At 50.4% G+C, this 26,552-nt stretch overlaps 3 protein-coding genes and 1 long non-coding RNA gene across 5 annotated transcripts; 3 read left to right on the top strand and 1 right to left on the bottom strand.

The window, feature by feature from the left end:
* The first annotated feature begins 2,532 nt into the window (after window positions 1-2,532).
* On the top strand, window positions 2,533-8,055 carry HOXD10 (homeobox D10). The gene is made up of 2 exons (XM_017868311.1): window positions 2,533-5,734; window positions 7,077-8,055. Exons 1-2 carry the CDS (start codon window positions 4,990-4,992, stop codon window positions 7,352-7,354), a joined length of 1,023 nt encoding a protein of 340 aa, XP_017723800.1. The 5' UTR covers window positions 2,533-4,989; the 3' UTR covers window positions 7,355-8,055.
* A 2,065-nt stretch (window positions 8,056-10,120) lies between these two features.
* HOXD9 (homeobox D9) lies at window positions 10,121-13,050 on the top strand. Of its 2 annotated transcripts, XM_017868308.1 has the most exons (3): window positions 10,121-10,192; window positions 10,749-11,725; window positions 12,074-13,050. In XM_017868308.1, the coding sequence occupies exons 2-3, from the start codon at window positions 10,924-10,926 to the stop codon at window positions 12,313-12,315; spliced, it is 1,044 nt and encodes a 347-aa protein (XP_017723797.1). In that variant the 5' UTR covers window positions 10,121-10,192; window positions 10,749-10,923; the 3' UTR covers window positions 12,316-13,050. The 2 variants fall into 2 exon arrangements, with proteins under 2 accessions (XP_017723797.1, XP_017723796.1); XM_017868307.1 differs by lacking the exon at window positions 10,121-10,192 and having other exon boundaries at window positions 10,492-11,725.
* A 4,862-nt stretch (window positions 13,051-17,912) lies between these two features.
* HOXD8 (homeobox D8) lies at window positions 17,913-20,801 on the top strand. The gene is given in 6 exon segments (XM_017868312.1): window positions 17,913-18,747; window positions 18,750-19,034; window positions 19,417-19,501; window positions 19,503-19,555; window positions 19,558-19,590; window positions 19,593-20,801. Coding segments are annotated over 6 exon segments (837 nt in total). The 5' UTR covers window positions 17,913-18,482; the 3' UTR covers window positions 19,709-20,801.
* Window positions 20,802-20,955: 154 nt separating this feature from the next.
* Window positions 20,956-24,267, bottom strand: LOC108527157 (uncharacterized). The gene is made up of 3 exons (XR_001884716.1): window positions 23,872-24,267; window positions 23,419-23,519; window positions 20,956-23,050 (listed from the first exon to the last, which is right to left on the bottom strand). It is a non-coding gene; the product is annotated as an uncharacterized LOC108527157 (long non-coding RNA).
* Between the last annotated feature and the right edge of the window lie 2,285 nt (window positions 24,268-26,552).

Raw genomic sequence — 26,552 nt, 5'->3', positions numbered from 1 at the left:
AAAAAAACAAAAAAACAAAAAAAAAAACTTCCTCGGTTTTGCCCCCTCTCAGACCGCCTGGGATGATTAAAAGGCTTTTGTTTATAACAGATCAGGGCGCGGCCAACTTAACCAAATGTCTCTCAGAAAAAAATAAGACGAATGGGGGACTGGGAGAATCGTTCTGGTTTAGGGAGCCCGGGGCCGTGCCTGGCGTGCGCGGCTACCAGTGGCGACCGGGTGGCGCCGGCAGGACTGTGAGTTGGTGTGCCCAGGCTGGGCTGGGCTGATGCGGCCACGGGAGGCAGCAGGCACTCAGGGGGAAACGTTTATACTTCAAGGCGTTGTGGAACGGGGAATGTATTTGAAGCAAACGGGCTTTGCGTTTGACAGAACACACCACCCTTCCAAACTGCACGACGGTCTTGAGCAGAGTTGAATTTTGACTCTCAAAAGCAGTGCATTCGTTGCATGCCCTCCCTCCTCCAGCAAAGCCCCTGCCTTGGAGAGGGCCTGTGTCCCCGTCCGGAGTTCACAGGAGAGGAGACAGGGCTCCCGGACATTGGCCTCTCTAAGGGAGGATGACTGCCCCCTTTCCCTCTCCGAAGTTCATTGTGAAGAGCCTGCAACCCCCAGAATAAGCGCCAGCCTTGTTGACCCTCCAAGCCCTGGACCAAAGGCCCTGGGGCCTGCGGCTCGCCCGTCTCCCGGAGCTGGCCTCAGCTTTGGTGGGGAGGCTGGGGCGCCAGTGAGCCCCCCGGCGAGGCTCCAACGAGTGGTGTAGGTGTTCCCCGCGGGCAACCTTGGCTACACCAGTCTGACCGCCTGTCCAGCTTGGCCATAGTGAGGCGACCTTTCCCGAGGCTGAACGGGGTCCTCGGTCTATGTGGGGTGAGAACTGCCCTCCCTAAATGTTGTTGTGTTCCTCCCAAGGCGGCCCCAGCGGCTGCACATCTGGCTGTGAGGGGCCCCTTGGACTTGGCTGGCAGCCGCCTGCGAAACACCGCTTCTCAGCGGTCTGCAGTTCCTTTCCTCCCTGCGCCCAAGATGGGCCTGACAAGGGCCCGGAATCAGACCAGGACCTCTGGGGGCTGAAGACCTCTCCCCACCCCCATCTTTCAGAGTGTGTGGGGCTTGCGGAGAGTGGCCTTGGATCCTGAGGCGCCAAGGTCTCAGACTCTGAAGTGGAAGGGAAATGCGCGAAGTAGGAGTCTTTTGTGTCTGTGAAGAAAGAGGCTCTCTGGCCGCCGGCCCTTGTTGCACATCTCGATAGACCCCTTCTTGCATTGGTGGTAGACTCCTCATTTGCCCCCTAGATTTCCTTTCACCTTGGCTTGGAGGTGCACAGTGCAACCCGGAGCAGAGCCCTGGGAAGACAGCTTTTCATTGACTCCATCCGCTCTGTCCCCAAAGAGTGACACAGCCCAGAGGTGGCTCGGGACCCTAATCCGGGGCGACCCTAAGAGCCCACAGGTCCACTCAGGCCCAGGGCTTCAACTTTTCTTCCAGGAGACAAGAGTGCAGATGCAAATCACTTTTTGATTACAAATGCTAATTTCTTGCTCAAGCTATTCTTTTAATTTTTCCCTGGAAAGAACTGTGGCAGGGAGCGGGGCGTCTTGGTACAAATATGGGTATTCATCTCATTTATGGTGCAATATTGATTTGTTATTAATGGTAACTGCTCCAACTGATCTAAAGATGATCAAAAACATCAGCTACATTAAATACTCATAAGCAAAATAAAGGCTGGCCTTTAGAGCACTGCCTTTTTATTCCATTTGTCTCATCTCAGCCTTAGAGTCTTAGGCACACTTTCCATCCTTTGGGGCTCAGATCATTCTTTTGTATTATTTCTATCTTGCTCGATTTTTAAATGATAAAATATCTCAAAATATTGACAGTCTCTGGTCTCAAGGAGCGGGTCTGAAGGCAGAAATTTTAAAGATAAAAATAAAATTTTGTGAGAACAGATTCAAAACTATATCTGATATACACATTTTGTCTGTGAATAAAACCTATTTAACTCTAACTAATATGGGAGTGACTTTGAGCTCAAAGTCACTGAAAGCTGAAATGGAAAGGTCCCCAAATTCTGAAGACACATCCTGCCTATTCACTGCAGACCTACCCGCCCGCAAGGAATTGCTTGTTTTTAGCCTGTATGTTTTCTTCATGTATAAATAAAGATTATGAAAGGGCATTTGATGGGCATAAAATTCCCGATTAGATTAAGCAGTCTTGCCTTGCTTAGGGTAGGGAAAATTGGGCAAACGAGTTCCCAGCAGCTCTCATGGCTGAGAGGCAAAAGGGAGACACTCGATACTGCTGGAGCGCCAAGCTAGTGTCAGGGCGCCTGCGGCAAGCGAGTGCAGCGGGCACTTTATCCAGCCTTGGGCACGCTTAGCCCTGGCTCGGAACAAGATCTCTACTATGTGATAAAGCAAATTTCAGGGCGCTGATCAGTGGTTGTTAGCTTTGAACAGTACCTTAGCAACCTAGAGTCAAAAGTTACGGGTTTTTTTTTTTTTTTTTTTTCCTGCCGTCCTCAACCCCCACCCCTAAGCTCACAAACAGCCACCCCTGTGGAAAGGTAATGTTTAAACCTCAGGCTGTGCTGGGATGCCGTAGCCAAAGCAGTTAGAGGCGCCAGGCTTTTAACCTGACAATGATGTTGTATTTGAACAGCTGCATAAAGGTTTAAAAGGTCTGTCTCATTGCCACCGCGGAGTTTTTTAAAAGAGGTTATTGTTTGGGCGAGAGCACTGAGAGGGAACAAGCGAAACGGTCCCAAGGCCGAAAATAATGTTCAACGCTTGTTTCCACCAGGCCAGGGGAGATTCCTTTTTGGGAAGAGGGACAAAGGGTTTGTTGGGAAAGGGTTTTGTAAAGGAGCGGGCGGGCTACTAGGTCCCCCAGAATGCTGAGGCGCTTTAATGAACATCAGGCCCCAAAGAAACGTTCTGTTGAGGCGGAAACCCAATTTACCCACAAGTTCAGTCTCTGGGCCTGAAATCCAAGGCCAGCCCATGCCCCAACGAGTGTGGGGAAGAGAACACAGATGCCCTCCCAGACTGAGAACTGGTTCACGGTCAGAGTTTCTGGGGCTGCTTTAGTTTCTCGGCTGGCAGGAAGGGAACCTGGCAGGCCGAAGGAAGGCTGCAAGCCCTGGCCGGCCCCTCACTCAGGGCAAGTCTTTGGAAATCAAGGTTAAAGCTCCCCGCTGCTGCCCCGAGGCCCGGGCTTCCGCAGGGCGGCTCACCCGCCTGCAACCAGAGAGGGAGGGAGGAAGTTGTTGAAGTTTCTCATAAAACTCTGAGTTTCCATGGTGGTAGTGGTGGTAGTGGTGGTTCTTTAATGAGCTGGACCACAACATCAGACCAGATCCTCTTTATAGAACTTTCCCTCACCAAAGGAAACAGAGAACTAAGATTCCCACCACCTTGCCCTCCCTTACCCAAGCAAAGCCCTGTCAAATAATTTTAGGAATTGTCCAAAACTGTAAAACTCAGCTTCTGACAAAAGTACAGCTTTTAATATTTGACAATTTGTGTTAACACAAAAATTGACCTTCTTGGTTAACAGCGAAGGGGGAAAAATCAATAGTATAATTTTCAATAATTCATAAAGTGAACGCCATTATGCTAAATTTAACTATTAATCTTATCCTTTACAAAGTCTCGATTGATTTGTTAATAAAGTATCTTCCCGTGTGTGGCAACAGCAGGCATAACTCTTTAAAAACCCTCAGAAGCAAGAAAATTACCAAGTAGCCCAAGAATGTAGATGAGAATTTTATTGATCGCCCTGATTCTTCTTAATATGTATTAATAAATTCCACAACCTTTTGTACCTTGCACTTGTCGGAAACCAATGCTTTTACAAAATCCATAAAAGGAAAACATTTTTCTTTGCAGAAGAACCAAATGACATCTTTGCATTTCTCTCTGTCCTTCTTGGCCCAGTCAATTTTCTAAAACTTCTGGATTCTGAGCGTCAGACTTTCCCCTATTCTTAAATTTTTTTTCCTTTCTTCCTTCCTTTCTGCCCTCCATTATCAGGGTGTGGGGAGAGAAACCTCGGTTTAGTTCTCCTGCCGGGAGCCCGAGGGACGCTTTCGCGGATAGTGAACTGTTAGCAAAGAATTGTCTCTGGGCTGAAAGCTCCCAGAGGTCCGGCCCCGCAGAGGTCAGGGTGTGGTTCCTCTGAGAGCCGAGCTCGTGTAGCCCGCTGGGGCGCATAGGGACCGGGAGCCAGGCAGGAGGACCGAGGGGGAGGACAACGCCGGTACCCGACCCATCCATGAGGATCTGGGCCCGGCCAGCTGCTTGGCCTCCCGGCCCTCTCAGCCCTTTTTTGCCTCCACCCTCCGAAAGACATCTTGGACGCTTCTTTGCCCCGAGGGGTTTTTCCTTTGGACCCCTGAGGTGGGATGTCTCAGGACCCGCGGATTCCGACTCACCTTCCCCGCTGGGCTGCCCGGAACTAAATTAACCAGCCTGCGCCCCCACCCGCTTGTCCTGGACCCGGCCCTCTTAAGCGCGTTCTGTCTGGGTGTGTGTGGGGGGGATGCTTCTGTGCGCTGGCGCCAGGGCACTCTGGCTTCCCTCCCCGTCCGTGAGTGTCCACTTGGAGGCCCCTAGAGCTGAGCCTTTCCTTCCGCCAGTTGGGTCCAGTGGCCGAAGCGGGGGACGCGAGTGGGGCGGGCTGGCCGGGCGTGCCCTGGAGAGGCGGACTGGAGGGCGGCGGAGAGCGCTGGGCCGGTTGTCTCCAGCGCGCACTATCGCGGGCGCGTAGTAGATGTCGCTGTTGTCCGTGCTTACGCGGCTGGCCGGCCAGGCTCTGAAGCACGTGACTTGAGAGGAGGCTGCGGCTCAAGGCCATTTTCAAATCTCATTGGCTTGGTTGTCATGTGGTCGGCAGAGGCATCCACAATTACACGGGGAATGTTTTCCTAGAGATGTCAGCCTACAAAGGACACAATCTCTCTTCTTCAAATTCTTCCCCAAAATGTCCTTTCCCAACAGCTCTCCTGCTGCTAATACTTTTTTAGTAGATTCCTTGATCAGTGCCTGCAGGAGTGACAGTTTTTATTCGAGCAGCGCCAGCATGTACATGCCACCACCTAGCGCAGACATGGGGACCTATGGAATGCAAACCTGTGGACTGCTCCCGTCTCTGGCCAAAAGAGAAGTGAACCACCAAAATATGGGTATGAATGTGCATCCTTATATACCTCAAGTAGACAGTTGGACAGATCCGAACAGATCTTGTCGAATAGAGCAACCTGTTACACAGCAAGTCCCCACTTGCTCCTTCACCACCAACATTAAGGAAGAATCCAATTGCTGCATGTATTCTGATAAGCGCAACAAACTCATTTCGGCCGAGGTCCCTTCCTACCAGAGGCTGGTCCCTGAGTCTTGTCCCGTTGAAAACCCTGAGGTTCCCGTCCCTGGATATTTTAGACTGAGTCAGACCTACGCCACCGGGAAAACCCAAGAGTACAATAACAGCCCCGAAGGCAGCTCCACTGTCATGCTCCAGCTCAACCCTCGTGGCGCGGCCAAGCCACAGCTCTCCGCTGCCCAGCTGCAGATGGAAAAGAAGATGAACGAGCCCGCGAGCGGCCAGGAGTCCACCAAAGTCTCCCAGGTGGAGAGCCCGGAGGCCAAAGGCGGCCTTCCCGAAGAGAGGAGTTGCCTGGCTGAGGTCTCCGTGTCCAGTCCCGAAGTGCAGGAGAAGGAAAGCAAAGGTCGGTATGAGCAGAGTTGCCACCCCAGCGGGGCGCGCAGCCCGGGAACCCGGCAGAGAGGGAGTGCCGGGGTGCCCAGCGCCGAGCCGGCGCCCGACTTGGCAGGTGCTGCTCCGCCTGGCTTTTAGAGGGGTGATCTCAGCCCTGAGAGAGTCCCCGCTTCTCCCCTGCTGCCCTGGCCCTCCCCGCCAGTCCTGGCCCCACATTGATGGCGCCCGGGCAAAGGAAAAGCTTGCCGGTTTTATTTTTCCTGAGCTAGACCTGAAACACAACAAAAGAGCGCAAAGGAGACCTGCGGCTCGTAAACACGACCCCAGAGCCTCCTTTCTCCTGCTCAGAGTTGCAGTTCCAGTTTTGCTTTGAGCCCAGTGATCATGTTAAGGTGACCCAGGGCACCGTGTTCGTGTTCAAGTGTATGCACCCCGCATCCTGCGAGCTTGGGGATGGTGAGGGGAAAGAGATGGCTAGTCTGGTTGGTGCTTGAGTTGGGAAACAGGGCTTACTGCCTTTGCTGGGCTAGGTAACCTTGGCTTTGTTTAGGAAAAGTGCTGCAGGCTTTGTAATCCGTCGGCAAAGAGGGCAAAGGCGGAGGGGGAGAATGGAACCCGCATTGCCCACCCTGCAAGGCCAGCCTTAGTGCTGGGCTAAGGAAAAGAGCCAGGGATCTGGCTTTTTGAGAAGGAACCCCGCTCCTCTCCCCCAGTGCTTAGAGGTGGGCCACAGTGGGGGGCTCCATTTCTGGGGGAATGCTTTTGTGTGGGGGCAAGAAGACATGAAAATTAAGGAAATTCTGGGGAATGCAACAATACCCAGGCAAGGTAGGGAAGGTGCTCTAGCTTCCCCATTTATCTTTTGAAAGAGAATAAGCACCTATAAACCTGACTGTGGGGCTCCCTGACTGCCTAGGAGAGGTGGGGAAGAAGCGGCAGATTTGGGGACTTGAGGCAGCAGTGGGGTTGGTAGGCTTGTCCAGGTTGTGGCTTATTCCCCTCGGTCCCTGTTACAAGCTGAACCTTTAGAATGTTGCTGGGGTGATCTGGAAAGTTTACTATTGTACTAATGTTTTGTACAAGTCAGAAAGTTGAAAGAGAGAGAGAGAACTCAAAAGCAGACTGTCCTGCCATCATGTCATTTAAGTAATGTGGCATCAGTGTAAGATTCCCTTCCAGGGCCCACTTCATGTGAGTAATGTTTAATACTAGCATTTTCCAAAGCGGCCTGGCTGCCAGCAGGGTCATGGCCAAGGGTACATTTGAACAGACTGAAGAAAAAAACCAAAACCAAAACCAAAAAAAAAAAAACTCTTGATTTTTTTTTCTTCTTCTCCCTTTAATTTTGTTAGAGGAAATCAAGTCTGATACACCAACCAGCAATTGGCTCACTGCAAAGAGTGGCAGAAAGAAGAGGTGCCCTTACACTAAGCACCAAACGCTGGAATTAGAAAAAGAGTTCTTGTTCAATATGTACCTCACCCGCGAGCGCCGCCTAGAGATCAGTAAGAGCGTTAACCTCACCGACAGGCAGGTCAAGATTTGGTTTCAAAACCGCCGAATGAAACTCAAGAAGATGAGCCGAGAGAACCGGATCCGAGAACTGACGGCCAACCTCACGTTTTCTTAGGTCTGAGGCCGGTCAGAGGCCAGGATTGGATAGGGGGCACCGCGTTCCAGGGCCCAGTGCTGGAGGACTGGGAAAGCGGAAACAAAACCTTCACCGCTCTTTGTTTTTTGTTTTGTTGTATTTTGTTTTCCTGCTAGAATGTGACTTTGGGGTCATTATGTTCGTGCTGCAAGTGATCTGTAATCCCTATGAGTATATATATATATATATATATATACATATATATTAAAAAACTTAGCACGTGTAATTTATTATTTTTTCATCGTAATGCAGGGTAACTATTATTGCGCATTTTCATTTGGGTCTTAACTTATTGGAACTGTAGAGCATCCATCCATCCATCCAGCAATGTGACTTTTTCATGTCTTTCCTAACACAAAAGGTCTATGTGTGTGGTTAGTCCACAAACTCATGACATTTTGAATACATCCAGTACTTTAAAAATGACATATATATTAAAAAAAAAAAAAGATTAAGAAAACCCACAAGCTTGGAGGGAGGGGGACTTAAAAAGCACATTACAATGTATCTTTTCACAAATGAATTTAGCAATTGTCCTTGGTGAGATGGGATATTGATGATTTATGCCTTGTAGCCTTTCCCTTGTGGTGCATCTGTGGTTTGGTAGAAGTACAACAGCAACCTGTCCTTTCTGTGCATGTTCTGGTCGCATGTATAATGCAATAAACTCTGGAAACGAGCTTGCTCCCTCTGCTTTCTGAAATGGAAATATGTTATGGTGGAAATGAAAGCCTATGGTGAGATTATCTTCTGGTTACACTCCCTTTTTGGGGTATTTGGGCATGGGGAGTCATAGACTAGTAGGGAAAGGGAGATGGGGGAGAAAAGCTGGAGGAGGCCTAGGGTGTTGGATTTTGGCAGTGGTTGGGGGAGAGGAATGATAAGCTAGCCTGAGAGTGAAGTTTTCATAACTGGGAGGAAGGGGAGTCTCCTCTTTCCTTTCCTAGTCCCCAGTGACAGTAATATAATTGCACTCTCAATGGGTGTGAGCTTTCCTCTGGCCTGAACCTGGTAAGTAAGCCTATACTCCAAGCCACTCTCTCCTTAAAGACTCCCATTTGTGTGTTTTTCTCCTCTTTGGTTTTGGTTGTGTTGTTTTTAATGCTTTCAGTGGCATCTTGGTGATTTCTGGCTGGCGAGCAATCATCAGGGGCTAGGTTGAAGCTAATCTTGCCCACCTGGAAGTTGCCGGCCTCCATTACAGGAGCAAGGACAAGCAGCAGTGTAGCACTGCAGCGGATCCAATTCTGCCCCCTTTCCCTCAGCCCTACCCCCATCCCAAGCGCAAGACAGCCAGACCCCAGAGAAGCCGAGGATGGGTGAGTTTTCCCATCCGACTTTGCCTTGATCTTCTTGTGGACGGGTTTTATGCTCAGTCATTACCTTTTAGTGGCCCACATTAAATTTTTTTTTAAAGGAAGAAATGAAAAGATTTCCCCCAGTCTTTCCTCTATTTAATTACAAAATGCTGGTGGGAACTGCTGCATCTGGGATGCAAGAAAATGCAGAAAGGGTGACTGAAAATTTTGCAAATGAACATAACTTCCTATGAAGTCTAATGTTCCATTCGCTGCCATGGCCCGGGAGACTCCCACCAGCTTCCACCGGCTTCTACAGGATCCCACTAGAGAGCCCAGACTTATCTAGTCCCGTCGGGGAAAAGGGAGAAGAGGCCTTGCACGGGAAAGCTAACAGAAAATTCGTTACCCCGGGTCCTGCCTGCAGTTTCAAACAGCTTCCAGCAGTTTCACAAAACACATCCTTTCCATTTCTTCCTTTTAAATGTTTCCCTAAGAACGATCCATTTAGGTGCTATAAGTCCTCATCTAGGGAGTCTTTGGGACACTAACATTCAGAATTTTAAACTTCCTCCTCCAAACCAGGAACATTCCAAGACAGAACTCTTTTAGGGGGCCATTTCCTGGGAGTGGGGGAGAGGGCTTGGAATGAATGCTAGATTGAAAACTTTGTAATAGATTTGCCCCAGACTTAACACCGGTTGGGCAGGAGGAGGGTAATTTTTATTCAGCCGTTTCTCCGATCATATGGGGAGCGCCATTAGTTGTTGATAGTGGGCCATGTCTCCGAGGAAAGCCTGAGCTACAAGGCAAAGGCATCCCCTCTGGAACAAAATCAGAAAGCTATTGGCAAAGGTAATCAATCAGGCCATAAGTAGCCATTTACCCGCTTCCTTTTCGAGGCTGGAGGTGGGCCGGGAGCCCTCCAAGGGTGAGCTGGGCAACTTGTAGAGCGAGGAATATGCCCACCGCCGCCGGCGCCCCGGCCGCTTTTGTCTCGGCTCCCAGCCGGGCTTCCGAGGCTTTGTACCATGGATTTGGGAGTGACAATGGGCATTTCCCTCAGATTCAAGGCTGCTCAACCTCACCTCTGTAAGAAAAAAAAAAAAAAAAAAATCAGAAGGGAGTGGCCCAAGGACCTAGCCATTCGGCCGAATTTTTTAGACATTTTGGGAGTCTACTCCGAGGCCTCTAAGTGCGAACCACGCGAAGCGGCCCTGCCCAGGGAGACTCACTGAGGCAGGGCTGGGGACGCGGGCGGGAGCAGGCTGCTCTAGCATTTGGGTTCTGCCCTGTGGCGTGTTCTCTTCCAGGGCCTTTCCAGCAGCACCGGAGAAGATGACGCACCCTGGCCGCCACTGTCCGTGCTGCGCCAACTCTCCCTGCCGCCCGCCCTTCCGAGGGCCGGCAGAAGCCCCTCTGTGTCCTCTGCCGCCGCGCCGGGCCACCCTGGCTCGGTCCTCGGGCCGCGGCGTGTGTCCAGCCTCACGTCGGGGTGTGTGTGGCCGCGCGGGCGTGTGTGAGTGTGGCAGGGAAGGGGGGCCCTCCGAGCTGCTCCATCCGTCCGTTTTATTAGGGACACATTAATCTATAATCAAATACACCTCATAAAATTTTTATTGAAAGGCATAATATCATTACAGAGGTCTTCCACCTGTTTTAAACAACACGACAAGCTGTGAGCAAGCATGCGTGTGGGGAGGGATGGGTGTGGGTAGGAAGAGAGGCAAGTGGAGAACAGCTCCCCTCGGGCGCCAGGGGCCGCCCCCGAGGGCCCGCCTGCCTCGGGCGACACCGGCCTGGCGCGCCCCCAGCCGCTCCCTGTGCCCGGGATACGCCGCCTGGGCTCGGAAGCTGGAGAGTCAGCGCCGGGGCCGGACTGCCAGACCGAGGGCTGCAAGAAGAAGCGAACAAATAGTCCCCAGCGCCTCCTCCGGCTGCGGTCGCGTCTGTGGTCCTGGCAGCACCTGGGCGGGCCAGGACCGGCCGGGCCGGGCCGAGCCGGGCACATGGACCGGGCCTGTCGGCTCTAATTGCGGCGCTTATGTTGATGATTTTTTTTTTTTAAATCACAGCAGCCCCCAGTTTAGCGGACTGATTTACTCCCGGTATTGGTAAATATGATCACGTGGGCCGCGCGACCAATAGTGGAGGCTGCAGCCTGCGAACTAGTCTGCTGCTCCGGCGCCGGCGGGGAGCGGCTTGGAGGCGGACAGTGTAACCTTGGGTGGGAGCGCGGGGCGCCTCAAAATGTCTTCCAGTGGCACCCTCAGCAACTACTACGTGGACTCGCTTATAGGCCATGAGGGCGACGAGGTGTTCGCGGCGCGCTTCGGGCCGCCGGGGCCAGGCGCGCAGGGCCGGCCTGCAGGTGTGGCTGATAGCCCGGCCGCCGCCGCCGCCGAGTTCGCCTCGTGTAGTTTTGCCCCCAAATCGGCCGTGTTCTCTGCCTCGTGGTCCGCGGTGCCTGCCCAGCCCCCGGCGGCGGCGGCGATGAGCGGCCTTTACCACCCGTATGTTCCCCCGCCGTCCCTGGCCGCCTCTGCCTCAGAGCCCGGCCGCTACGTGCGCTCCTGGATGGAGCCGCTGCCCGGCTTCCCGGGCGGTGCGGGCGGTGGCGGTGGCGGTGGCGGTGGCGGTGGTGGTGGAGGCGGCGGCCCGGGCCCCGGTCCCAGCCCTGGCCCCAGCGGCCCAGCCAACGGGCGCCACTACGGAATTAAGCCTGAAACCCGAGCAGCCCCGGCCCCCGCCACGGCCGCCTCCACCACCTCCTCCTCCACTTCCTTATCCTCCTCCTCCAAACGGACTGAGTGCTCTGCGGCCCGGGAGTCCCAGGGGAGCAGCGGCCCCGAATTCTCTTGCAACTCGTTCCTGCGGGACAAGGCGGCAGCGACGACGGGGGGAACCGGGCCTGGGGCAGGGATTGGGGCCGCGACTGGGACAGGCGGCTCGTCGGAGCCCTCAGCTTGCAGCGACCACCCGAGTCCGGGCTGTCCGCTGAAGGAGGAGGAGAAGCAGCATTCACAGCCGCAGCAACAGCAACTTGACCCAAGTAAGTGCAAAAGAAATTGCCCCCTGATTTATTGCTGAAACCTGTAAGGCTCGAATGTGCAAAACTGATAGTTTTACTAACCTATAAAAACGTCTAGACGCCTACCCAAGCCTAGGCGAGCAACATGCATCCATAAAAAGAGCTTCCCATAACCACCTACCCTGGGCGCTCGGTTTGTACGGTAAACAGAGGGCTGGCATTAAGGCTTTTTATGATAATTCCCCCCAAGTTGTGAAAAGCGACCATCCTTGGTGAAATTAATTTAACGACCTCTCTTCCCCACCCTGTCATCTCTCCCTGCCTCCCCTCCGCCCATCTCTACCCGTCTCCAAACCCCCCTCTTTGTAGACAACCCCGCAGCGAACTGGATCCACGCTCGCTCCACCCGGAAAAAGCGCTGTCCCTACACCAAATACCAGACGCTTGAGCTGGAGAAAGAATTCCTCTTCAACATGTACCTCACCCGGGACCGGCGTTACGAGGTGGCCAGGATTCTCAACCTAACAGAGAGACAGGTCAAAATCTGGTTTCAGAATCGTAGGATGAAAATGAAAAAGATGAGCAAGGAGAAATGCCCCAAAGGAGACTGACTCGGCGCGGTGCTGGCGGGAGCGCTCAAGGGCAGCGGTTTTTGTTGTTGTTTTTTTCCTTTGTGGGTGCTTGGTGCTTGATTTCCAGAAACTCTCCAGCGACTTGGACATTTTTTTTTTTTTCTTTTTTAGATAGAAGTGACTGTGTGGTTGGTCTCTGTGAGGTATTTGGGGGACTCTGTATTTGCTCGTTTATGTGTTGGAAAAACCAAGTGGCTTTGGGGTTTCGCCCTATCCCACTCCCTTTCCTGCTCCATTGGTTCCTTAAGAAATGCTATATTTTGTGAGTGCACGCTGGCTTGGGGAGCCCTCTCTTGTGTAAATGTCCCCCATGTTTCTAAAAAGTGCTGTAGTTTAGTCCCCTCACCCCCAGCGCTGCCCAAACAGGGGCCAAATGCGCCCCAATTCCAAGAATGAAGGCCGAGCGACAACAGTGCGGACACGCCGGCTGCTAGCCCACGCTGAAGCCCGGCCGGGTTGCCCACCAGTTGCGAAAGCCCCCTTTCCTCAGGGAGCCCATGGGACCTCGGCGGAGATCTCCAATGAGGCCTAGAGAGGAGCCCAGGGCCTTGGGCGGGTTGGGGTTTGTCCTCAGTGCATTGGACGCGCTACTCTCTCCCCCGAAGGCTGGGCTCGCGTGGGCGGCCGCGGATGGTGGCCGTCCCGGTTCCTGCCCGAGGACCAGTTGTAAATGTTACTGCTTCCTACTAATAAATGCTGACCTGATCAAATGGAGCCCAGACGCTGGCCCTAAACGTTGTGTGCCTGCTTTCTCTGTCTGCAAAATTTCACACTCGGGATATTTCTCCTCTACCCCTGGGAGGGAGACACTGTTAAAAATTCAGGGCCTTTCCACCTGACAGATCTCTCTGATGTGTCTCTGCCTTCTCTGCCTCACATCCCTTTGTGCAGGCAGATGCGGCAGCACAGACCCTGCGGGGGACATTGGTGCCTCCCCAAACCTGGTTCAAGCTCCTCCACGAACTCTGTGCTTGGGCCCAGTGTTAGTTTTGCAGCAGCGCCCAGAGGAGCCAGCAGGCCCCAGAAGCGAGGCACTTTCAGGCTAGGGCTTGGGTACACAGCACTCTAACCTTCCCTGGGCTCTTGGAGCCCCAGATGCCAAACCCCTCTTCAAACAAGGGAAAGGCTAACTCTGCACTCTGGAGCAACTCTCCGAGCTCGGTGGGGCTGACTGGCGCTGGGAGGTCCCAGCCGGTCAGTCTGTAAGCTTCTGCCCCTCCCACCAAAGCCCCAAAGTGACCTTAGCGATCAAAATGGTCAAGGCTTTCCTCCCCAGCCACCTCCATTTAACCGCCTCCTTCCTCCCATCCAGCTTCTGTGTATGTTTAGCCCCCAGCTTGGCCCTCTGAGGGCTACATTCAGGGCTAAAATGAAGGTCATTGTAAGTGAGGGTTCGGGTGAGCACAGCCTTTGCAGGCCGAAGAGGCACCACCACCAGGTGGCCTGAGCTGGGTGGAAGGTGGGGGCAGTGGCAGAGATCTTGGGGGATCCCAATGAAAGAGGAGACTGGAAGAAAAAGCAGAGGGGGCTGGGAGGGAAAGCCAAGGAAGGCTCAGATCCGGCAGAAGGTGCTGTGTACCCCTGCCCCTGTGGCCAGCTCGGTACCTAGGGCTCTTTGAAAACAGGAAGAGCCAAGGTGTCATAAAGCCATCTAGCCAGCCAGACGTCTGGAGGTAATGAGTTTACAACAGGCCCGGCGCTTTGCTTTGAAACCATCTCATTTTGATGTTTGTGTTTGTGGGAGGAAAGGAAAAATGCAGACAAAATTAGGTCTTAAAATCTAGACAATAAAATATAAACAAGACTGCGTTGGACCAAGAAGGCAGGGGCATAGGAGCCCCCAGGTGAGGTGTGAGCACCTAGGAAATAAACATGAAAGAGGTAGGAAGGAAGAGGTGAATGAATTTCTGATTTTTGAAATGAACTAGGTATTGGAAGTAGCCTAATGCGATGGCATTTTATAATATTTTGACTATGACCACGGTTTAGCTGGTTCTTTAGAAATAAACAAAACTATTGGCCTGTTATCTGGGGGTAGGGCGGTTACTGAGCTTAGGTCATTTACCCAGTTGAGAGTCTCCCAGAAGTGTGGTTAGTGGGAAAAGATGAAGTTAGATGCCTATTCACAAGAATTTCTGACCCTCCACTCCAAACTTTGAAGCAAAATATTGTTTGAATTTATGTGTATTCACTTCCTAAAAAATACAATTGTTACATCTAAACTGGAGAAAAGCAGTTTTGAAGATGAGTAAAAAGAATAATCTAACAGGAAACACTTAAGCCAATTGAATAGTCATTGCTTTAAAAAAAAATTCTAGTGGAATGCTTAGTTCAATGACTTTTGATAAATATTTTTAAAATCCCTTTTACTGTCCATAGAAATTCAAACAAACCCAAGCCCAAAGGGACTTTCCAGACAGCCACGCAGAGATCCAGCAAAAAGCTTTTGATTTGGCTTCGATTCCCCAAAATTGCCACCTAAGTGGGCCCAAAGCATTACAGTGTTAAAATAGCAAATATTCATGATTTAATCCTAAAAGCAACAGCTGTAAGAGAAAAACAAAAAACATAACAATACTTGACTTCTGTAATTTCTTGGTTTCCAAAGTGTCTGGTTCCTCTGGAAAAGAAAAAGCCTCTTGGCAGTTGATATTTAGAAAGTTGTAGGTTTTGTTAAATCTAGCCTGTCGCTATAATTGTTTTAAAAGGCACAGCTGGGCGGTTACAGCATGGGGACTTCTGGTGTCTGGCAAAAGAAGGGCTGGAAGCTTTTGGAAAAGACACTACTGGAAGCTGTTGGGAGCACTGATAGAATATTCTAGGCATGCAGGAGCTCCTGCTTGCTGCTTTTGAGTTGTTGACAATCACAGGAATGAAGCATTATTAGTGTCAGCAGTCCAAGCCCCAAACTAAAGAACGAGATTAGAATGGGTTTGAGATGAATAAAAGGAAGTTAAATTCAGCGGACTGGAGGTGGCATTTGGCCACTAGAGAGCGCTGTTGCTCCACTTTCTGATCTCGTAAAGCTGGAATTGCTGCGGAGAAAGGTTTTGATTAAAAATATTTACAATCTTATTTTAATCCTAAGTTAGGATAAATTTAACCAAAACAAACAAGGTATACTATTAAGTTTTCCGGCAGTGTTTGCTGGGCATAAAATTTTGGCTTGGTCAGGGCTTCAGAAAATTTGGAGTATGGCACAGCTGAAATTATAAAACATTATGATAAATGAATGTGTTATATCAAAACAGAAACCTGTAAAAGGCATAGATCTTTGCTTACCAAGTTAATCGCGCTCTTTTTCTACTCACATTATAAACGAAATGCTTAAATAAATGTTAAAAACTGTTTTGTACCAAGAGGAAATGTGTTGTAACGTTTTCTAAATTTGGCCTGAATGCCTATAAATGAATTTTCTAGTGTTCATTTTTCTTTTATTCCCCTGAGGAATCACACAGTTCTAGAAGATACCTGGTATTGTTGAGATCCGGGCTGTTTCATTTTTTTCCCCCATTCCATTCCAAAATCCACTCATTTATCCAGGGTTCAAACATGTGCGCGCGCGCGCACACACACACACAGACACACACACACGCCAAACTGAAAAAAGGGGCACAATTACAAAGGTAGCTCCAAGGCTTTATTGACAATAATAATCTTTTAATTGGGCATTTGCAAGATTGAAGGACAAATCCTTAACTGTCAGAATCAATTTGTTCGCCTTCGTATTTAAAGAAAGTCATTACACTTGGCAATAACCAGCAGAAAAAAAACCCACAAAAACAAACAAACAAAAAAGACCCTTGCTCTCCACCACCCCAAGTCTGCACTCCTTACTAATTTAAAAATTAAATAAAGCACGCCTTTATCATCTCCCAGGTTCATTAACGATTACTTTACCTTTCAGTCATTCCCAGTAGAAATAATTGAGTCAGACATTATCAACTTGCTATGTCCGTCTATCTCGATCTCATTTTCTCCATTTGTAAAAATGATATTTCAGTTCACCTGGACACAAGTCAGGATCGCGCTCGCAGGCTGGGCCAATCCACAAGGAGCGAGGGGTACCTGAAATCACTCGCCAGCCTGCGGCATCTCTGAGGCCGTCTGGGGCTTTCGGAAATTTGCATTTGGTGTGGAAAGCCGGCGTGGTGCGTTTAGCTTGAGCAGGGGCGCCTTGGAGGTCTGTTTCCAACGCTGTGGACCTGGCGCCCTCACGATATTGTACCTATCCCAAAGGAAACGTGGCTCAGTCACCCAAAGAACCCACGAAAAAGGCCAAGCAGGAGAGGGGAAAACACATACACAACAGAGAACCATTGCATTTATCGGACATTGAAACGGGAGCAGAGAGGGAAGGGAAGTGTGTGGGGAGGCGGTTGGTAGGTAGGGTAAAGCCAAGCAGCTTTGGAGAGAGCTGCTAAAATCAGGAATATTTTGTCGATTCACACTCGACTGGGCCACATGACTCGGGCTACTTTTCTTCATCTCTGCTCACAAACTAGCCTGAGCCTTCTCTTTCTCTGCTTTGGGAAAAATTCGTAACTTTGAGGCCTGCGGCTCTCTCGGCAGTAATTTCACAGGCTTGGCGGAGGAACTAGGATCATTAGCAGAAGATGGGCCGCCTGCAGCTGCCTGGAACCGGCGCGATCTGAACGCCGGCCGGGAGGCTCCTGGGGGTATCTCGCTGGCCTCTGCCCCCCGCGCTCCTCCGGGAACCGCAGCCGGCCCTGGTTCGCTGCGCGCCGGGGCCGAGACCCGGGAGCCGCGTCCTGCCCAAGGAAATGTCACCCTCCCCAGCGCGAGCCCTTTTTCCCGCCTCAGAATGTTTGTCCGCTCTTCTATTTACTCTCTCAGCAAGCCTAATGCCCCCTCCTGCATTCTTCAGCCTCCCCCTGCGCCCATTGCTGACGTCTATCAAGGGTGAAATGATGGAAACTATATTCATGGACATGATTTCCATTAAATATCAATTAACCTGAGAGCCTCGGCCAGGCTTGCGGTACGTCAAGGGTAAATGTACATCTCATTTCCACAGGGCCCACTCGGCTGGAAAAGAAGGGCTTTGATTTGCTTTGATAACGCCAGGATCTGGGGCCACACTCGCGGCTTTTAATCAAACCACTTCGATATGCCCCAACTCAAATGCACGGTCCGGTCCTTCAACACCTCTTGTCCACGTTCCCTGGGCTGCACCCACGTGTCAAGAGCTGCAAAAGCCACGGGCAACCTCTGCTGGGCTACCCCAGGGGCTCGGGGAGGGAGTCATTTGCTCCGCAGCCTCCTGGGAGTGGCCTCCTTGCCTCCCCCAAGTCTAAGGCTCCGCTGCGGCCCCTCCCTGCCGGCTGCGGCCCGCGTTCCCGCGGCCCCGGGGCACACGGAGCCCTTGGCAGTGCGTCTTTATGGGCCCCCTTTAAGGCCGGCGGAGGCATCTCGGGGCGGGCGCGGCGCTCCGTCCGTCGGGAGTAGCGGTAGCACTGCACGCGGATCCCTCCGCGGGGCTCCTCGCCCCCGTCACGCTGTTTCTCCGTGCAGTGCTGTGGTGCGAAAATGCCTCGTCGGTGCGCACCGGGGTGGCAGCCTCGGCGGCGGGGGCGAGAGCGGCGGGAGGGGGGACCGGGGGGGGCGCGGTAAGAGGTGGCGGCGGACAAGAGGGTGTTTTTTTTCTTTCCCTCCAGAGCGGGGGTTTGTAAACCGAGGCCAGATTGTCCCCGTGGCCGTGCGCCACTTTTTTTCTTGTTCGGGTGAGCTCAGGGACTTTGGTGCTTGAGAGGAAACGTGAGGCAGGGGCAGGGTCGCCGGGGCGTCGCGATTATATTGCGGCCGAGCGGGGCGCGCCGGAAAGGCCGGGAGGGCGGCGGCTCCCGGGGGCTGGGCGAGGCTCGCGACCCCGAGGGAGGCGGCGCGAAGCCGAGTCTGGGGCGCAAGAGCCGGACATGAGCGCCCAGTAGCTGAGCGCCCGCGGCTGCCCGGCCTCAGAAGCGACGCTCGAGCGCGGGCGGGCGGCAGCAGCGACGTAGCCCGGCGGCCCTGGCGGCGTGAGCAGCCGCCCCAGAGGCCCCCGCGGCAGTGCGGCCGAATCGAGGCTCGCTCCCTGCCTGCTTAGCGCCGCCCGCCTGCCCTGGGCCGCCGCCGCTGCCGCCCCAATGAGTTCGTACTTCGTGAACCCGTTGTACTCCAAGTACAAGGCGGCGGCGGCGGCGGGCGAGGCCATCAATCCCACTTACTACGACTGTCACTTCGCGCCCGAGGTCGGCGGCCGTCACGCCACAGCCGCAGCAGCCCTGCAGCTCTATGGCAACAGCGCAGCCGGCTTCCCGCAGGCGCACGCGCACCCGCACCCGTCCCCGCCGCCCTCCGGGCCGGGGTGCGGCGGTGGGGGCGGCCCGGGCCAGGACTACTTCCACCCCGGCGGGGCAGCCCGGCCGCTGCCTCCCGGGCCCCCCCCCCCCCTCCTCCGCATCCTCCGCCTCCGCTGCCGCCTCCCCCCTGCGGCGGGATTGCTTGTCACGGGGAGCCCGCGAAGTTTTACGGATACGATAACTTACAGAGACAGCCGATTTTTACGACCCAGCAAGAGGCCGAGCTGGTACAATATCCTGACTGTAAATCGTCCAGTGGTAATATTGGCGAGGACCCAGACCACTTAAATCAGAGCTCGTCTCCTTCTCAAATGTTTCCCTGGATGAGACCACAAGGTTGGGATGCATTTTTTTTTTTTTAAGAGGGGAGAGGGGAGAAATCTGCTTTCATCTCACGGTCTGGCTTTAAAACTCCCCTTCCCTCTCCCCTCCTTTTCCTTCTTGTGTAGCCACAGTGGCTCTTTTCATAAAGTAATACAGACTTTTTTTTTTTTTTTTTTTAAAGTAGAAACCATGTAAAGATGATGGGGACAGAATAATTGTGAAGACCTTCTCTCTGCCCCTCTTGCCTGCACACCCTATATATATTTGAGCTAAAAAGCGCTGTGTATATTTCACCCCGTAGGCCCCGTTCCACAAACCTCCAGCAACATGCAGAGGTACCATAACATTTTTAAAACGTTTATTCCCCCCCCCCCCCTTTTTTTGTTTTAATCAGCAGCTCCTGGTAGACGAAGAGGAAGACAAACCTACAGTCGCTTCCAAACTCTAGAGTTGGAAAAGGAATTTCTTTTAACCCCTATCTGACCAGAAAAGAAGAATCGAGGTTTCCCACGCCCTAGCCCTCACCGAGAGACAGGTAAAATCTGGTTCCAGAACAGGAGAATGAAATGGAAAAGGAAAACAACAAGGACAAATTTCCTGTTTCCCGGCAGGAGGTAAAGGACGGGGAAACGAAAAAGGAAGCCCAAGAGCTGGAGGAAGACAGAGCAGAAGGCCCGACAAATTAACTTCTACCTTTAAAATTTTACCACAGACTATTAAAACTAATGATCACCATATGCTGTGGACACCACCTATTTTCTTTGTTAGAAAGGACCTTACCTGTGTTTCAAGCTACCTTCAGGTCACTGCTCTTGAGGCTTCTGCGCTTTGAGAGGGATTTGGGTGTTTAAAAAAGTTTCTAGTATCACGTAGAAGCAGTCCTTGAGCTGTCCTATGGAAGGGTAATTTGATACTGACCTTGTAGCTATATTTTATAATGGTTTTAATGTCTGAGCTGGTGATTTGCCTGAACAACGTAAACTTCCTAATGATTAGCACTTAATAATTGAATATAAAATGCTTTATTAATCAAACAAGTGCACTTGAACATTTTAATCTTTGTGGTGAGTAAATTAAAAGGAGTCTATTAATTTGTTTAAAAAATTATGTCTGCAAAATACTTTATATTATTTGATTACAATGTATTATTTATGGATTTTTTTCTTCTTTGATAATGAATGGTTCGGGTGCGTTTTGTTTACTCCTAAAAGGTTTCTGTGCGTATTTTCTAAATGTAGTATCTCGGGGAAAAGGCTGGGCTAAATATTCGAAAAGCACATATTAGCTGAAGAGTGTAACGTATAGTCCAGCTCTGCACCGTCCTTAAACTTAAGGAAAAGATTGAGCCAGTGACAGGAGTTTAAAGGCAATGTCCAAGTTGACAATTATTTTTCTATAGTCCATACAAATTAAATAATCTGGCAACTCTGGCAAATCGCCTTGTAAAATGCGTCTCATTTTTTAACTTGCTTTCGTTTTGAACCGCGCCTGTAATCGCCTGAAATCGCTAGTTCTTTATGCGGTGGCTGCCGCTGTGTTCCGTTATTTTCAGTAGGTGCCATATTTATTTGTATTGCCTTCGTTTTGTTCGCCGCTGGTTTTAAACCAGCTTGCTGTGCGCATCTCAGACGTCTGTTGGTACGTCCTCCGCTGTTCTTCAGGAAAGCGATAGCCTTACCTATTTGAAACAAGCCCTGAGAGAAAACGCAGAAAAACCTGAGTGTAAACAACTCCAGAATGTTGCTAGCTCTTTAATAAATAAATGAATCTTTTTCTGGAGCTAGTGTCTTTGAGCACGGCAAATACCCCTTTTCCGTGAATCACTAACAATCGCCTCAGGACTCACTCAAGGCTTCTGTTTAATAAGAAAGGGGTGGGGTTACACACATTTTTCGCTTTTAAAAAAAAAAAAAAAAAAAAATGCCGCAGGGGCCCCTTCTTTTTCCAGAGAGGACTGGCTAGTCTATCTTGCTCTAAATAATCTTGCTAAGATGCTCTGAGAGCTTTGATCCTCTTAAAGGACTCAAATTGTGGGCCCAGTGGGGGACGACCCAGACAGAGTACATGTTACACCACAGCTTATTCCACTGAGCCAGCGTTGATGCTGGGGTTTGGCATCTGTTATTAACAAGATATCCATTTTCCATTGGAGGCTGCTCCTGCAGCTGCCATTTTACAGGGGAAAGTAGGGGGAAGAGGAGTGGGAGAAAAGAAGAAAATTCAAGTAAAGTAACATTCATTCCTGAAAAAGGGAAAGCACCTTTATTAGGTAGTCATCGAAGAGCTCTCTGCTTTCTCTAACCCTGTTTATTTTCAAAGGGATACGTTTTTATTTCCAGAGTTGCTTTTATTACATAGGTAAGAAAATGGAATCCTATAGTTTTGCCCCAGGGTCACCTCATCGGGTTTTGTCAGGCTGTTTGCCTGTGGCTTCACAGACCACAGAAATGTTGCCACTGGCCAGGTCAGAAGGAAAGCACCTCCTGGCTTTCCATGCTGGGAAGAAGTGATGGCTGTGACATTCTCCGACCTGAGCCAGGAAAGATAATTTTAAATCACAGGTGGCCCAGGACTTAAACATTTGCACTCCAAGAGACAGCTGCAAATGCCTATGCTGGATTTGGGAATGTTTTGCTCTGTGCGCTGCTTAAGACTCTGCTGTCGGCTGGTACAGAGTAAGGATGCCAAGGGCCAAGAGGCTGGGGAACAGCCTCCAGTGTAAACCATCCAAAGACCAGTGCTGGCTGAAATCCAGCTGCCCTGGATTTAAGGGACTCAGGACACTTTTGTATATTAGCAAAACTGGCTGTCTCCTGTTCAAGGATGCTCACCAAATTCTTTTAGAACCCTGAAATAATGTTGGCAAGACTGTCAGGTGGGAGCACTGTGTATGGGTAGGTATGGAAATCAAGGAAGGAAGAGGAGGTAAAATGTCATTTCTTCAGCATTCTGTGCTGGTCTTGAAGTGTAACTTTTGGCCCCACTGGCCCCCTAAACCATGGTAAATTCATACCTCATGTACAGACAAAGACTGTTGCAATAGCTAGTGTATTTTAGAATATGAATTTGTATGTATACATAGCTTACACGCCCAGAGTGTTAATTATACATGTAGGTAAATGTTTCCTTTTGTAGCTGGGAAAGAGCATAGATTTGTGTTCAAATAAAGACCTTAGGGAATTACACATCACACACATTCGCCACCTTCTTTCTTACACTGACTAGACATCCCCACCCCCCATCATGGTGTTTCATGCAGACAGACTGGTAGTGACTTGCGCACAAGATGCCCTTCTAATTGGCTCAAATGTTTCAACATCTAAGCGTTGAGGCAACAAGCAAACATTTTTTTGCTGCAGAAATTTGCATAAACCTTCAGAGAATGCTTTGCCATCCTGGGCGGTGCTTTTCAGCCCTGGACTACAGCAGTTGGCTTAGAGAGGTCTGTAAACCGTTTAAAGAAAAATAATACTCTCCAATGTTAACACTGAATGAAAGAACCAAGCCTTCTGAGTGATTTAGGCTCTCCATTTGCAATGACCAGAAACACACAAAAGAGGATGTGGGTCTCAGTGGTTTTCAGAGAAGTCAGTTCAAGGATGCCATTTTGTGAGGTTCCACAAAGCCCAGTACATCGCTTACCTCTGGGCACAAGAGGAGAAAATGCAAATATGGCTGCTTTTTCTGTGCAAAGTCTCTTTGCAGCCCTCATTCCCCAAGTTGAAAAGGAGGGTCATAAAGCTCTGCTTTTATCTGGGTAAGATGGGGAGAAGATAATGAGGCAAATTGACTACTGAGATTATTTCTCAGAAAACTTTGGAATTAAACAACTTCTTTGCTCAATTCCACATGTGTATACCAGTATACCTGTGTGAAGTCTTCTGAGCTTGTGAGGGCCCGAAAACTTGCCCCATCTGCTTGTGTAATTTAAAATATTGTTTTATTCTGTAATACAGAAGGAAGTGCTATTTCACATCCAAGTTTCTTGTGTTCTCTGCTTCCCCAGTATTTGCTGAATCCTTGGGCATCTGGGGGTGGACAAGGGAGGAGAGAGAACATTTTAATGGGCCCTGGCTGCTGCTGTGGTTCCTTCCAGCAAAGTTAGGGCCCACTGGCTTTTTTCTAGAAAGAATATGACTTTTGCTGACAGATGGCAGCAAAAGTCCTTTAATCAAAAACATCCAAGGTCATCAGAACTTTTTCAAGGGATAACAAATGGCCTGCTCCAGAGGGTGCTGTGCTGCTTCCTGCTTCAGTCCACATCCACTTAGGTACTTACTGGGTGTGAAGATGTTAATAGCAGAGAACTTATACACAAATATCCATTGCAAATATTTGTAACATAGTATTGGAAGTTTAAAAACACTGTCTTTAAAAGGATGGGGGGTGGTGTTACCTCTTTCAGGAAGGTTCTGAAGGCTGCATGGCTCTGCCCATGAGGGGAACGCTGGAGGCCAGCCAAGGACATTTACTTTCGGGAGTTCACCAGAGCAGTTCCTGTGAAAAATATAAAGGGAATGTGACGCCGGCCTTTGAGGAAAAGGAATTATTCTTTTTTCTAGGTTGATCTGAGGAAGTCACTCTTTTCCTGAACAAATGTCTTTTCTCTTCAGTATTGCGTTGAACACATTTTCAATTGGGAAATATTTGGGGCAAGAGGAGAGGGGAGAACTAGAATTAAACTCCATAAAATGAAAATTGCTCTTAGTGGGGGACGTAGAGCAAGGAGTTTCAGAAGGGATCCAGGAACCATAACCCTGTCTGTCCAGAAAGATGTTTCTGTGGAGAAAGATCAGGTGATGGACTTTCAAACGGGTGTTTCGGGTATTTCGGAGAGGTTGACAAGTACCTAAAACCATTTCCAGCCTTTAAGCTGGTTGGTGATTATCCTACTGCAGAACCTCCCGGGAATGGGAGGGACCCCAATTTACGCTGGAGCGGTGTGTTGGGGGCACACTTTCTTGGCCTGCAGAGCCCGCATTTTCTTCCCAAGATAACCGGGACTGGCTTGCAAGGAGATGAGAGGGAGGAGGGGAAACCGAAAGTGGTTGGCTGCCTTTGGGGACAGGCCTTTTCCTGAGGGGAGAGGAGGAGAAGCCAAGTGACTGGCACAGGGTGAGAGATGGGGGTAGGTTGCTGTGGGGATCGCTTCCCCAGAGCATGAGCAGTACATTGAGTTCATTTCCCTCCTTCACAATGGCCAACTGCGCAGAGGTTTTGAGCCAAACCACAGAAAAGAACACACACACACACACACACACACACACACACACACACACACACACACATCCTAGAAAAGAGAGAAACAGAAGGGGGGGGGAGGGAAGAAAGAACACGAAGGGAAGAAAAAAGGGAAAGGTGAAGAGGGACAGAGAAAGAAAGAGGAGGGAGGAAGGAGAGAATGGGGAGAGAGGAGTAGGAGAAGGAATAGAGGAGGCCAGGGAGAGAGAAAGCAGGAGAGAAAAAAACATGGCGCTTGCGAGCTGTATGTGCAAAATCCGCAAGGAATTGCAGTAAATTCCTTTTTGTTTGAAGAAAATTTACAACTTGGTAATAGACCTTTTTATGACCTATTTGCGGTCGTCATTGGCTGCGGCTGGTCATGTGCAGGCGCCGCTCGCCTTCACGGCCTTTTTCCTGATTTCCCAGGCGAATTTCCCCCCGCATTCTGCTTTCCCAGAGCCTCACCCCCTCTTTTTCTAACCTTTGTCTCTGCAGAGGTGGGCTCCAGTCGCCGGCTGCGGGATTGCGGAGTCTGCCGCGGCCTCGGCTCTCGCCCGGCGCCCGGCCTGGGCCCACCGCCGCTCACTCGGTCCGCACAGCCGCCACTCCGGAGCTGGTGGGGAGCCCGGCGAGGGAGGGCCTGGAAGGGGCCTTGGGCGCCAAGCCCCCCGCCGGCTCGGACACCGCCTGCCAGGAGCAGCCGGCCTGCTCGAGGTGACTGCAGCCGCGCAATTCCGGCACGGCTTCTTCACCAACATGAGCCGGTATCTGCCTCCGAGAGCGCGCGCAGCCGGGCAGCGCCTAGTGGATTACAGCAGACGCCCGGACCGACCGCCGCCTGCAGCTCGGCACCCTTCGGGTAAGAGTCGCCCCCTCCCCGCGCCCCAGCATGCCACCAAGAAGCCTGAGGCGCCGACCCCCTTGGTCAGCTCAGTCCGGCTGCTCCCCTACATTTCCCGGGGAACTGGGGGTCGCTGTCTAAGCCCCTTCCCCCAATCACTTGGTTCCTAGGGCGTCCCCTGCGGCCCGGAGCGGGGTCCGGCTGGGTTCAGAAGTCTAAGGGGGCAGTATTATTTCTTCCAGAAATTCTGAGAGATAGGTAGCCACAGACAGGATCCCAATGTCTAGATGGAGAGCCTCTCAATCCCACCCTGGGAAAGCGTGTAGACGGGTTACTACTGAACATCTCCACTTGCTGGGGGTCACTAAAGGCATTTTATACAGAGCTGTGGTTTTTGTGGTTTGTCTGTGGTCCCGGGAGAATAACAGGTGTTTTTTGAGGGTTGGGGCTTGGGTGGGGGTGGGGTGAATTTTCTGTTCCTAGGATGTGCTTGGTGTTTGAATCTAGGCTTTAGTGACTGATGCTGGTTAATTTCTAGGGTTGATGGTTTATTAGGCCTTTTGTTGTATGAGATGGAATTTTAAATATTTTTAAATGTTTCTCTAGTTCTTAGAGAAATTTTTAAACAACTCAAGATAGGTTCTTCCCACATATGATAATCTGTCAGGTGAATCTGGATTATTTTATATCACAAAATGAATGCATATTTTGGGAGGTAATGGTATCAGAATATATGGTGCAGGTCTTGGTAAAAATCCAATAGATCTTTGAGAAATACAAGACATCTCTGTGTTCAAACATCGTGTGTTTCTTATTTGCCAGAGTAGGAAAAGAGTAGATCTTTTTGCTCTCTAAATGTATTGATGGGTTGTGTTTTTTTTTTCGCCTACTAATAAATATTACATTGTAACATTCTTCCCTCAACTTCAAAACTGCTGAAATGAAACAATGTGCATAAAAGAAAATCCTTTGCAGAAGAAAAAAAGCTGTTTTCTCCCTCTGATTTTGAATGGCACTTGAGGATGCAGTTCGCAAATCTTATTGCCTATTCCGTCATGAACATTGTGAAATGAAACCTTTGGACAATCTGCCGCATTGCGCATGAGACTGGCCTGCGCAAGGCAAGGGTATGGTTCCCAAAGCACCCAGTGGTAAATCCTAACTTATTGTTCCCTTAAAATTCCAATGTAACAACGTTGGCCAGAAAAGCGTTTCTGAACAAAACATGTCATCTTTGTGGAAAGGTGTTTTTCATAATTAATGATGGAATCATGCTCATTTCAAAATGGAGGTCCACAATTTGTGGCCAGCTGATGCCTGCAAATTCTTCTGGATCACTAATTCTGATCACTTACAAATAAGAAACTTGAGTGATTCTTTTTTTATTTGGACTGTTTGTATTTTGTAATTATTTCTCTACTACGGTACAATGGTCTTTGAGGTCATTGTTTGATCGGTGTAAAAAA

The sequence above is a fragment of the Rhinopithecus bieti genome, unplaced genomic scaffold, assembly GCF_001698545.2.
Source record: "Rhinopithecus bieti isolate Rb0 unplaced genomic scaffold, ASM169854v2 scaffold_3062, whole genome shotgun sequence".
In the NCBI taxonomy this organism is placed as follows: Eukaryota; Metazoa; Chordata; class Mammalia; order Primates; family Cercopithecidae; genus Rhinopithecus; species Rhinopithecus bieti.
Note: the sequence above shows the minus strand (reverse complement) of the source record. Positions and strands in the feature narration are given on the sequence as shown.

Excerpts from the sequence above, each read along its gene's own strand:
- HOXD10 (XM_017868311.1), top strand. The coding sequence starts at position 4,990 with ATGTCCTTTCCCAACAGCTCTCCTGCTGCTAATACTTTTTTAGTAGAT. Across the intron at positions 5,735-7,076 it reads GCAGGAGAAGGAAAGCAAAG|AGGAAATCAAGTCTGATACA; the intron begins GTCGGTATGAGC and ends TAATTTTGTTAG.
- HOXD9 (XM_017868308.1), top strand. The coding sequence starts at position 10,924 with ATGTCTTCCAGTGGCACCCTCAGCAACTACTACGTGGACTCGCTTATA. Across the intron at positions 11,726-12,073 it reads GCAACAGCAACTTGACCCAA|ACAACCCCGCAGCGAACTGG; the intron begins GTAAGTGCAAAA and ends CCCTCTTTGTAG.